Source organism: Pseudopodoces humilis, chromosome 8, assembly GCF_049639895.1.
Source record: "Pseudopodoces humilis isolate 2021_Gansu_Grassland_sample_001 chromosome 8, ASM4963989v1, whole genome shotgun sequence".
In the NCBI taxonomy this organism is placed as follows: Eukaryota; Metazoa; Chordata; class Aves; order Passeriformes; family Paridae; genus Pseudopodoces; species Pseudopodoces humilis.
In genome coordinates this window covers 30,967,280-30,980,477 of record NC_142207.1, presented here as the reverse complement: position 1 = coordinate 30,980,477, position 13,198 = coordinate 30,967,280, and the positions used below count along the sequence as shown (strand labels likewise).

Here is a 13,198-nt window from a genome sequence, read left to right as displayed (position 1 = left end):
ACACCCTTTCAGGTTTTATTATTTAGAGTGAGGGTCTCTTCCTTTTTCCCCCTGCACTTTGTGCATCTGCTGCTATTCACCCTGCTGCCCCTGTGGTGGGCTCCTTGGACCAGAGGGCTGTGAGCAGGAAGCCCATCAGCCACACAGGTCCTTCTGGGACATGGCATGAGATGCAGAGCAGCACTCCCAGCACCTGATGGGTTCTGTGCTGCTCTGCAAATGAAGAATTCCTGGGGAAAATTCATTTCCTGAGCAGGTGCATTCCCAAAACGATTGTAAGAAGCTCGGCACGGTGTTTGTTGTGTGGTGTCCTAAGTGTCACTGGTGAGACCTGTGACTGCTCCAGTTCCGGGCTCAGATGACCAGGGCTGTATATTCTGCTTTTGTATTGAATTTTTCCATTGCCTGGATTTGATATATGTTCATCATCCCCATGGCTTTGCTGTTTGGTGTCCTTTGTGCATTTTGCTGCTTTCTGTGTCATTTTCATGTGACATCCATGCCTTCTTAGGAAAACTACTTATCCTTCGCTGTTTTGCATTTCAGGAGAGGATTTGGCTTTCTTAATGACACTTTATTTAGTCTTTTTGAGCATTTATTATTCTGAGGGCTGTTTTTTCCCATAGTTATGTATAGCAGCACAGATTCCATGGCAGTAATGCACAGTAGCGCTGCAACTCTTCCACCTGTAGTCTGGTGATACTCTTGAAATAATAATCAAAATTCTCTCCTGTAGGTTTTTTATTTCTTTTTTATTGATTATCATTCCAAATGCTCCATTTCACAATTCCAGTATGGAAATTTTTGAAATTGGGATAAAAATCTTTTTTTTTTTTTCTTTAATGCTGAATTTAAAGTTTTGAGTAGGGAATTTTGTGGATTCTTTTGATATTCTTAAGTATGGCATTACTACTACATTTAGTCAACTGTACCCTTATGCAGGTTAATCTGTAAAGTGAAGAAAGAAGCTGAGACTCATTTTAAAAGGATTTGAAATGTGGGGTTTTTCCTACATCACACTGAAAAAAATGGTTTAAAATAATTGATTGAATCCTGCTCTACTGAGTTATGCAAACTTCTAATGAAATAATCATGACATATCCGTTGTGTAACACTACAAAGGGAGCAAAAGCAAGCTTCAGAATTCTTGTTGCTCTCATCTGCCACTGCCTCAGCCTGGGCCAGTCACAGAGATTTGGGCAGGACACCTCCAGCCCTGCTGCCAATCCTGCTTCTCCGTGTGGAACTCTTGGCTGTGGCCAAGAACCTTCTGCACAAGTGTGCAATCCTTTCTGTTAAGATCCAAAGATTAATCTGTCTTCTCAAGATTTTAGTTGAATAATGAGCTGTTCTTTCAGCATTGATGGGATATGGTAGTTTTTTCCTCAGTTAGAGAAAAGCCTGACCAGTGCATTAACCAGCACAGTAATTCTTCTCCCCAGATTTTGCCTCCATGCTACTTTACAAGTGCAGATGTGAGAGATTGCTGGTACCTTGTTGGATTTAGACATTTCTTAGCATCTCACACACACTATTGGAATGATGTCTCACTTCATTTTATTTGGTGTCATGATCAAGGATCGAGTTGTCTTTGTTCCAGTTGGTACTGGGTTGCGTCTTAACGTGGCATATTCTAATATTTTGTTTTGAAGTATTTTCAAGTTCTGTATCTTGTAACTATAGCACTGAACAGCAAGTTGCTGACAAGCATTTTTGAAATTTGAAATGTGTTTCTTTTTTTCTTCTTTCCCTGACATTACCACGTTCTGTTCCTCAGAAATGTTTTCTCTTTCTGTGATTCCTTTTCAGCTGCTGCACATAAAGTGTGATAATGATGAACATATGTTTCAAAGACCCTCTACTTTTTTCTGGTGTAACAATGAGGATTCACCTCCTTGTTTAGATATCTCTTCCATTACGCTTACTCCTAGGAGTTCTCCTGACTCTAGACTACCACCTGGATTGTTAATACCACCACCCTCAAAAAGTGGTCTTCCAAAGCCTGCCAGTGAATACAGCTGCCCAAGACCTCGTGTAATCTTGCTGTGCAAAAGCTTTTTCAGTTTTGGGGTTTTTTTTTATTTTTTGGCCTCCTTTTGTTCTCTGTTGTGTATTAACTTGTATTAAAAATGTGCATTTTGTACAGTGGCTAAAGGATAGGGTAGATGAATCTTAGGTTCTCTAGGGGTACTCTCAAAATATGGGATTTGTGAAGAATTACTCTTATTTCTATGGAGCTTTTTCTCTCCAATCCCCAAAACATAAATTCTTATTTTTCCAACATGTTTAAATTAGTCTATTAATTCATGATCTCTGTTATCTGTCAATCTTTTGTTAATTTTTTTTTATATGAAGAATAGCAATTCAAAACAATTCTAAAGGCCCAACTTCAAGGGCTTCTTCCCCCTAAGAATTAATAGAAAAGCAATGAACCGTTAAATAACTTTTAGCATACTTTATAGAAACTGTGCAAAATGAAGGTTGAAAATTATTCTCAAATATGAAATGGGCATATTGCCTGCTTTTTCATATTCATGTGCTTATACTCTCAAGTTTTCTTCCATTTGCAAGTAATATTTGGCTTTATTTAGCGACCATCCTGGCTTTCTGCATGTGTACACTAAATATAAATGCTTTTTGTGCTCTTATGTATTCAAAATACACATTTCTTAATTCACTTACAGTTTTAATTAAACAATATCAGTAGAATCAAAATGGCCAGTAAGGGAATTCAACAAAATGGAATGTAACTGGGAAATTAGTCTAAAGTTTGGGGTTTCTTTTTTTGCCTAAAAGGCACATTTATAACTAAATGTAAGAGTTGTTAGCCATAAACATTTGGCAAATAATAAGATTCTCCATTAGCACATATGATCTCCAAGACATTCTAGGATTATCCATGGGTGTTGATGTAAGCATTTATTTCTGCCCTAAACCTGATCCCACCTTCCTGATGCCAATAAAAGCCTGTCTAGAATCAGAGCAGGTTTAGGATGAAGGAAGGAGTGTGATTCTTTATTATAATGTTTACTTTGGGTCCAGCACATCCATTGCCCTGATTTGAGTGGGAGCAGATGACATCCAGGGATCTGCCAGACTCAGATTACCCTGGTTCTCTGCAGGGTTAATGGAAGGTCCATGGACACTGACAGGAGCCTGTGGTGTCTAAACTCTGCACTGAAATCTTTTCACAACACACGATCTTCAAAATTCCAATAGTAACTCAAGTTGAGGACAGTGAAAGTTCTGGGTGTGTTAAAATCTTGAAAACTGGTTCTTGTATGAAGTTAATTAATCTATGGTCATGCTTGGGAATAGCAATGACTGAGAGAATATTTTTTTAAAAAGGCGAAAAAATAAAAACAGCATGTTAAATGTAGATTTTTTCCATTTGCTATGCTTCTGTGTATCTGGGAAGAAACATCCCAGGATCTTTTAGATACTGAACAGAGTGATAGATCTCTCTTAATCCAATTTTAAAATATTAATCCAAATTTAAAATATGACTTCAAAACCCCTAAGAATCACATAACCTCCAAGAAATAGGAAATGTAGGACTTGAGAGCCTTGTGTTTTTTCCTCTTTTAACAGTGCATTCAGAGGAAAGCTGTGGATCAATATTGCTTCTCAGCAGCCACTGCAGAGAGCCTCCATAGAGAAATGGGGGTGGTTCAGGGCTTCCTATAGGCTTAGGAATCTGTGACATGAGCTGTCCCAGGGCAGCTGCAGGTCTGCAGCACAGGCTCTGAAGAAAGCAGCATTCCAAGCTAAGGGTTTACCCTTGAGATTCTCATGGACAAGCAGTGCTAAGGACTACCTGCTTGCCAGGTTATCATATTTGTGTATTCTGAATAAAATGGTCCATATGACTAATTTAACTGGTGCTTCAAAATTTCTGTGTGGATAGTTTGGGCAAACTGATTCTTCTTTCAAAGCTGCAGGCTTTTGCTGTGCCTGGCAAGCCTTTCTAATACACAGGGTGGGGGGCTTTCTGTATTGTCTCAGCAATAACATGAACACGCAAACTAGTTTTGCCTTCAGCTCTTCAGTCTCAGTTTTAATCTATTTCATCCTCTGTCTTTAGTGTTCAGTATATTTTAACTTGACTGTGCCTCGCTTGTGCCCTCGAGTAGTGGACTGGTGGCAGGAGGAATGAACCATTCAAAACCAAATATGATTGTAGAACTGTAGTAATTGGTGGTTTTGGGGTTTCTTGCTTGCCCAGTATTTTTTTGAACCCTTCCAAATTCCTGGGTCTTCTCAATGAAATCTCTTCAGTTTTACCTTCAAGGACAACAGGTTTATTTTGGATATTAATATTCAGTATATCACGTCTAGATTATTACTTATGGAAAAACCCATTTAAAGCTTTGATCATACCAGTTTCTCTAAGCTGCCAAATAAGAGATCATGTAAAGAAGAATTAGTAAACCAAAAATCCTGGGATTGTATCTTTTAACTTGGTTCTGTGCTCTCCAGAGCAGAGCACATTGTTGGTGCCATATTACCTCAGCTGGGTCTCATGAAGGTGTCTGTGCTCATACCTTTGCAAGAGAGAACTGCTTGTCACAGCTTTCTCAGGTGTAACTGTGATACATTTTTGACTGAAAAGTGAAAAATTACAATTTTGCTGCTTTTGTACTGGGTTATGTTAGCATGTGTCAGAGTCTGTACTGCAAATGCCATTTGCTTGGTGTCAGGAGCTGGGGTTTGCATGCTGATGGTTGTTTTTAACTTTATTTTCAAAATGTGACTCTTATCTGCATGCTGAAGAATTCAGTATTGTGATCTTTTTCATGTGAAACATTGCCCTAATATTTATTGTCCTTATTGTAGGCAGGCAGTGTGACACCTAAATCACCCTCCACTGACATCTTTGATATGGTTCCCTTTTCTCCCATATCCCCTCAGTCATCAACACCTACTCGCAATGGTACACAGCCTCCTCCAGTACCCAGTAGATCTACAGAGATCAGTAAGTTTTGTAACAACTGACCTACTTTTTGCTTACATTATTTTTTAATAAAGCATCTTTAAAGTTTTACGTACGTTTTGCATGAAAAGCCAAATACAGTTTTGGTAAATCACATTCACTAATGCCGTTTCATCTTTATACCATCTTCCCAAAGTCCTTGATGTTGCTGCCAAGTTGCATTATAAACAAACTTACTGTGAAACTATGACATATACACTTGGAAGGAGTTGGGTTGGGGATTTTAACTTGGCTTTTCTTTTACAGTCTCTTTTCTGTACTTCAAGGAGTACTTTCCCTTCCTGTTAGTTCTTTCCTTGTCAAGCCTACGGTTCTAGCACCTAGAGCCTGCATTTCTGGGGAAGGCAGCAGGTGGAGTAAGTATGGTGATGGTGATGCTCAAGGGAGAGCCAAAGAAACCCCTCAAGGAGACTTAGAATGCTGTTTTCAATACTGCTTTTCATATCATGCACAACTTTGTTTATCTATCGTTGATGAACCTCTCCAGATCTGTCAACCACTCCTGAAAGGTCTTCAAAAGGTTGTTAACAACAGCAATTTTATTTTGCAAAGGCTTGAATGAATATAGGGTAAGGTTCTTGACTTCATTAGAGATCTTTTTGGAGTCCAGAAAGTCTTTTTAAAAGCTTTGGAAGTCCCTTGAGGGAGAGGAGATTTGGGCATGCACAAGTGATGTTAGAGGTTGTGGAAATACCAGTCTGTGTTTGCATCTTCTGTTCCTGATGTCTAATTTAGAGTGGATAAGGGACATTAACGTTACTGCCTGCCACCACATGGAATGCATTTGAGGAGATTGTGCTGTTTCAGGGCATGCCTCTAAGGATGTAGAATTTTCTGCTATGAATGGGAGCTGTGCACAAAAAATGCATTTTATAACTTAAATCAGTGAAAGTCTTCCCTCCCCAAGCCCACGTCTGATGCACTGGTTGGTTCCATTGCTCAGAATGTCTGTCACCTTCTAAAGAGAAAGTAAATGTTGAGACTCTAATTCAATAAAGAACCCTGGTTTTTTAAAAGAGAATATTTTTGAATAATTAATGAATTTCTGTGGGAATCTCAAAAGGTATACTAACAGAATTTTACATCTATCAAGTATAGTCAGTATTAATTATTTTTATATAATTTAAAATATTCTAATAGAATATTAGAATAGAACTGCTCTATTGAGAGATTTTATGGCTTTGTAATAAATAATTGAAAGATTGCTTCTCTGAAACTACAGGAATGCCATAAAATAGGTCTAAATATGCATATACAGCTTCAAGAATGGCAACTTGAATTGAATTATAGGTCAAGATTTTATTTTTTACCTATTGTCCTACCTCAGTTCCATTGAGATTGTGGCTCAGTTGAATAGAAATCTTGTGGGAGTTAGCACTCAGTCTTGAGGGATCTTGAAAATTCCAGCTATATGGGATTTGTAATTGTTCAGGCAGTGGGTTTTGTAATATTAAAAAAAAAAAAAAAGAGTTGGTTATTAACAGTGATATTTATTTTTTTAAGTTGTTACTGCTTTTGCACTTCACTGATTTGCCTTCAGTTGAGATGATGCTGTTCAGAGATGCCACTTCAGGGAGCGATTACAAAGCCCATCATGTTCTTTGTACTTGTGATCCCTGCTCTTTCAGTCTGTGTTGTGGTACTTTCTGTGTTAAAAATTACTGTGTTCTTCAGCTATTAATGCTTTTTGGTATATTTCAGAGAGTCATTGAAACAGGAGAGGAATATTTTATCATCAGAGAAGGACTTTACTGTCCCAGATGAGAAAGTTCAGCTGCCATAAGGCTGTGCAATGTCCCATTACTGTAACAATGGGCAATAATGCATTGCTTTGTGGTGTTACTGCTGTCAGTACCAGCAAGCTGGCATTTCTTTCTCCAGTACAAGTCAGACAGCTGGCAACCAAGAGCAGCCAAAGTTTGGAGTCTCCATTTTCTGAGATCATCTTTTCCTGTTCCTATCTCTACTTTCTTTTTCACTGCACTCAAGCAGAGATGGTTTGGTGAAATTACAGTGTGATTTTGTTGGATTTTGTAATTTTGTAACTTTTATCTTTCTGATATTCAGTAGTAGAGAAGAAAGATGAGGGTTTACCATATATTTGTTAGTATCACCTCATTTATTCCTTTTTGGCTAAGTGGGGCTTGTTACCCAGGGATCTTGTGCTGCTCAAGCAAAATGTGCTTTTAAAAGCCAAAGTTCATCTTAATTGTCCACTGGGCAGTTTGAGAAACCAGCCAAAAATAACAGTGCCCCAGAAAGGCATGGAGACTTGTAGGAAACCTGCAACAATACCAAGCACTTTGCATTCCTCCAGGACTGAGTTCCATGGGTAATTACTGGCACCAGGATGACAGTTCAGCTTCCCATAAAGAGAAGTGCCCAGAGTTAGAATTTTGCTTACCAGTTCTTCCTGTGGTAATTTGCCAGAGAAAATAATTTGGGGATGATAAATGGTATCTCTGGCTTTGCCAAGCTCATGGCATGTGGATTAAGAAACCCAGCTTTTTAATACTAGAGGAGAGCAACAGTGACTGCTTGGGTTTTTTGGTTGTTGTGTTGTTTTGTTGTTGTTGTTTGGGGTATTTTTTGGTTTTTTTGGTTTTTTTTTTTTGAAAGACAGCTATTTCCAAGGCATTTAAGCTTTAAGAAATTAATTAAATCTTGAGATTTTGAGTTTGTATTCAGCAGTGTTCCAACAGGATTACTCAGTAAATGTCTTCTCACTACTGGCTGTATCAGCAATAGCAAATAAATGGGGTTTACCTATTCAAAGGAGAAAATGGCATAATTTTTCTTGCAGGAGGTTGCACATTGGACAAATGCACACTTGACTCTTTAGGTAATAATTGCAGCATAGTGAAATGCAACCAAAACTGCAATGCTAGAGATTGCATGCTGCTTCTTCCTCATGGAGTAAGGCATTGCTATATGTTCTTGTAAGTTATCTGAATGATCAGAATTAAATTATTAATTTAATTAAAGGAAGAATTAACTTATGTTTCTTGTTGGCACAGCATTATTTTCATATCTCAGAAAAGAACTGCAGAGGAATATTCTTTATTGAGTTGTTCAATATTTATTTCACTCAAATACATTATGAAAAATCCAAGGTCACAAGGTCACAAATCTGCTCCAAGGTGCTCTTTTTCTACAGATATTTAAGAGTATTTTATCAGAATAATGGCTGTATTTACTTCCAAAGAAAAAAATATGGAGTAGCCTGCAGCTAAAGGAAAGGCTTCCTGGATTTCCCTCTCAGTTTATTCCAAATATTTCTTCGTGTGCTTGTCTCTCAGTGTGATTCATTTTTGTCATCACAGCTGCTCCATCTGGGCAAAGTGTATATCAGCATAGCTGTGTGCCTGGATGAGAGCTAAGGTAGACATTGGGATGTCAAGTGCAACAGAAAAGCCAAATATTTGTATTTTTGCTTAGTAATTGCTAATTTTGAATTGATCATAGACTGCAGGTCGCTATTCTCCAGTATTATGTGTATGTTCTCCTGAATGTCAGGTCCCAGAATTTATTACTTGTTCATGTTATTCTGTGGTTTGAGCTGAGGATCTAAAACATCAACATTTCATGGCTTTTGAATTTGTGGGTCAATTTTACAGCCTGTGAATTTATTTCCATTCAGAAAGGAATGAGAAAGGGAGAGGAAATTATTTGTACCATTTGAAAGGGTCATTTTCAAAGGCTTCCTGGTTGCTGTCTATTGATAGAGAAAGAAATGCCTGTCTATGCTACAGTAATTTGGGGGAGTGTACCAGGCAAGATATTCTGGTTAGAGCTAATTTTCATGCAAATACTCTGGCCTGAAATAAAAAGTTACCACTTTATCCCATTTCTGCTAAAAAGGAGCCCCCCCTCCATCATGAGTGGGGTGAGCACTGGTGGATAAGCTCACGGATATCCCATGCAATAGTGCAGCTCTGCAGGGATGAAATCTTCATATTTCTCCATTTTACACATGTTCTTCAGCTTTTGTTCCCAAGGCAAATACTGACCGTGCTATTGAAAATATTCCATGGAACTTTATCCCTCCCTGACTCTTAGCAGTGAAGTCTGTCTTATAACACTCAAACTTCAAATGCAGAAAAGCAGTTGTTCTGTGGATTTGTTCAGCTGAAATGGATAGCAAGTTAGGATAGAGATAGTTCCCCAAGTAATAGCTTTCCACAGAAATCCACCTAGGTGATGCTTCTCTAGTTTGAATATGATTCTGTGCAGGGTTTACTAGGCTTGTAAACAAGTTGTTGTCACTTGGAACAAATCACACTGATTGGTTTTAAATTCTGCCTTGTATACAGTATAAATTCAAAACTCTTTCACATTAAAGGAAGAAGTGACATTAAAGGAGTTAAAACTTCTGTTGTTCTCCTGCTAATGAGCTCAAAAGTGCTTTCATTAATAAAAGCCCAATAACAAGGCATGAATGAGATAGTAGCCACAATAGTGTACAAAATATTTGCTTTTAAAAATAGTCATAAGACATAATTCGGTACAAATTAAACACAGGAGTTTTGTCCTTCATTTTTTTCCTAAATACATTCATAGAATGTTTGCTGAGCCTTGGTGTTGGAACTGTCTGCTTTCAATTGTCAGACCATAGAGAAAGCTGTCAGCTCCTTTTAAAGGTAAAAAGAAAGAAAATGGACCTACATAAAGAACCATAGACGGTTGAGGGTTACAAAGTAGAATCAATTTTTGCCCAGTAGAGCTTAGATTGCAAGTCAAAGCTGCTACACATCTGAAGGTTATTTGCTAGGAGCATCAGAGCATTTCAGGACACTGGTTATACTGGAGCAGACCCATTTTGGCTGTGAAAGAGGCAAAGGATGAGGAAGAACCTAATTTTTACATTAGATTATCCGGGTTGAAGTCTCTCTTGCACGCAGGTGGTCTGCCTTTGCCAGGAAAGACTGGATTTCTTCTTGGCTCAAGTGGGCTCTTGGAATAAGACTCTCTTTTCCAAGCCATCTCCTGGTCCCATGTGACAGTTTGTAGCTGTTTAGTCACAGTTTTTGAAATATGTAATCAATCAAATTCTACTCAAGTTTCTGTACTTTGTGATGGGAATTTCTGTACTTTATCATGGGAGCAAATGATGGTAGTTGCCAGTTATTTAAAATGCCTGGTGTGCAGCCTGATAACACCTAATTGATAAGGGCAAAGCCCTGACAGACTGATACATGCAATAACTGTTGAAGAGCCTGGAGAACACAGGTGTAAAATTCTGCCTCTGAGGATGCCAAAACCAAACCATCTGTGCAGCTGTAGGCAAGTGATGCTCCAAGGATAATGGGACTGGGAACACTGCGATGGGGAAAGGTTGGGTCCAGCAGTTAATTGTCACCCAGACCTCAGGTGTTCAGGGTGAATTTTGTGCTTAACTGTCCAATCACTTCAGGGTTATTGCCCCCCCTTATTGTCATGCTCTAAAGCTCAAATTGTTTTGAGGCAGGTAGAATGCTTGTCAGGTTTCTTGCTAGGCAGCCATGGAAGTTAGGAGAGAGGATACCCCCTAATGGTTCTGGTTTTTTCTCCACCAATGACAAGACTGTAGAAACTTGATTATTTAAATTCTGCAGTCAGTGGAGTTGGGTTGGGTTAGCAAAATTCTTTTTTTAACTGCTGTAGTTTAATCCAGTGTAAGATGGGAAAAGTGTATAGAGTTGGAACCTTTAACAATAGGAAAGAAAAATACATTACTAAGAAGGAGGGAAAAAAACCGCAAAGCCTGAAAAAAACAAAGTATTTGTGCAGGCAGATATAAAGAACTGTACTGGTCTAATATGAAAAAAGAACCTAATTGTATTGGAGGTGTTTCTTCTTGCCCAGATGAAAAAAGAAACATCCCCCTCCCTTTGACCTCTGGAATGCATGCTGCAGTTAAGAAAAACTGAGAAACTTTTGGTATTGAGAAAGGGAAATTTGCAATCATCCTATTTATGCACCCAAATTTAGTGACATTTTAGCGTAACTGGCAATTCATGGTCCTGGTTTTTTGTTTTTATTTTATGGTCTTATCCAAGATTTTAAAACTCACATGGTTTTTAGTTTTAATTACTGCTAGTTGTTCATTGAGGAATTGTATCAAAGGCCTTGCCTTGCCTGAGTATTTGCTTATCTCAAAAAAACATCCTTAACCTGAGGAATTGCAGACGGGGGGCATGGAGATTAGTGGGCTGGTAATTTGTTGTTGACATAATGTGGAGATGAAATTTGGCAGCTCATGTCCAGTTGCTTCCTCTTCATTTTTGAAACTCCTTGTGCACACAGACTCCAGAGCACCCATCAGTGTATGATGTCCTCTTCAAATAGCAGCAACTTCTCATTGGATCTCTAGAAGGCACAAGCATCAAAGGAAGACAAAGAGAGGCTTAAACAGAAGTTCATTGGTGTTCTTGGAAAAATATTTCAGTACTGAAGTCTGGAAGACTGCCCAAGAGTTGGCTTTCAAACTGGGATGTTAAAAGTTGTGGTTCATGAGTGGTGTATCTGGTGGTGCTGTTACTCAGCTCAGGAGATGTAAGGTGGCTTTTTCAGAACGCTGTTGTAGCCCATATCTGTTCTCCCAGTGACTCACTTTTCTGTTGTTGCAGAGAGAGACCTTTTTGGAGCAGAACCTTTTGACCCTTTTAGCTGTGGAGCAGGAGATTTCCCTCCAGACATTCAGTCCAAACTAGATGAGATGCAGGTAACTACTGACTTACGTGGGTTTAGGTGGCTGCATGCCTTTTCTTGAAATAAAGCCTTACCACGTTCTGGAAACGTGTTCCACAATGCACTCACTAATGCACAGACAAACTCCTATTTCATTCCTTTTGTAAGTCTATCTCTGATCTCTGAGCTGGAGTTTGGGTTTGCCTCCAGAGCCCCACCTGGTACCAATGCAATACAATAGTTGGCTACACTAATGAAGGGTTTCTCAGCAGTGTAACCAAAATGGCTTGGGAATCATTGCCTGGGAAGGGGCTGAGAGAGCTGAAAAAAAGAGCTGAGCCAAGAGCCCTCCAGATCCCTTGATCTTGAGCTGCAGCAATCTCCACCATCCCATTGTACCCTCCTCTTTCCCTCAGTGGCATCACTTTGGTGTCTCACAGCATCAGGCAGACTTAGGTGCTTCTGGGGCCATGGCAATTTTCTGTTGCCTTTAAAAACAACTCTCTGGAGCCCTGGGGCAATTCAACTCTTGAGAATTGATTCAAGAATTCTGAACTGTTGTGGTTTTATTAGAAAATGTTTGTTGATTCTGAAACACTCAACATTGTCCATTCAGTTATTGACCCAATTGTGAAACGATTCTAGGAGAAAGTCCTCAAGTTTTGGAACAAATGATGCTCTGCCGTCAGACTTGCAAAACTTCTAGTTCCTTGCCAGCTTGCTTATCTCTACTGTTTTGTAAGCAGCCTGCCAGCAAAAGAAAAGGCTGGAAACAATGGAAACTTGAATTTCTAGGATCCTGGCTCCTCAGCAGAAAGCATTCCCAGGGTTTCCAGCCCACTTGTCTCTTAGGAGCCCACAAAGTCCAAGAGCATTTGCTCTCGGGCTCCTTCTCTCCTGCCTAGATAGCAGCAGAGGCTTTTAAATATGGCTTTAAAAAGATTTAAATACCATTTCATTTTCCTGAGTACATTTTCTTTTCCATGTCAGTTCAGCATGGTTCCACTGACAAACTCTACTCACAGTGTAGCAAGAAATTTAGCTTCTTGGTCCCCCATATAATTTCAAAGAGCAGCTAAAAGCCAAAACTGCCTTCTTTGCAATTCCAACATCATGTTTGCGATTTGTGAATGCTGTAATGTTGTTACCAAGCCCTTGAACACAAACCCCAAATCTTACAGCACCTCCCATTGATATATTACCAGCATTTCCATTGTTTTAGGGAAAAATAAATCATAGCAACTGTGGTTACCACTAATAATGGTATGTCAATATTTAAATGTCACATACTGAGTTCCTATTACAGGTAATGTTCTGACAATATTTGGAGTTGCTTGGCTAGTACACTACAGAGTGCTGTCAACTCATAGAACATCAGGGAGTGGAGTAGTAAATATCTTTATCAAAGATGTTTGAAGTCATGAAATTAAAATCTCCCATCATTTGTACTCTCTTGATCTAAAAAAAAGGAGACAACCAATCAAAACCTCCAAGCATTAGGGTGTTCTTTTGTCCTGTTGCAAAGGCACTCCTCCC

General features: G+C 38.9%; 1 protein-coding gene across 7 annotated transcripts in view; it reads left to right on the top strand.

The window, feature by feature from the left end:
* GULP1 (GULP PTB domain containing engulfment adaptor 1) overlaps window positions 1-13,198 on the top strand; it is a 185,977-nt gene that overhangs the window by 125,600 nt on the left and 47,179 nt on the right. For 5 of the 7 annotated variants that reach the window (XM_014259064.2, XM_088058488.1, XM_088058489.1 and 2 more), the window contains 3 exons: window positions 1,810-2,034; window positions 4,837-4,975; window positions 11,602-11,696. In XM_014259064.2, the coding sequence (XP_014114539.1) occupies window positions 1,810-2,034; window positions 4,837-4,975; window positions 11,602-11,696 (459 nt within the window). The remainder of the gene's footprint in view (window positions 1-1,809; window positions 2,035-4,836; window positions 4,976-11,601; window positions 11,697-13,198) is intronic. The other 2 variants (XM_088058491.1, XM_014259065.2) reach the window with 1 other exon arrangement.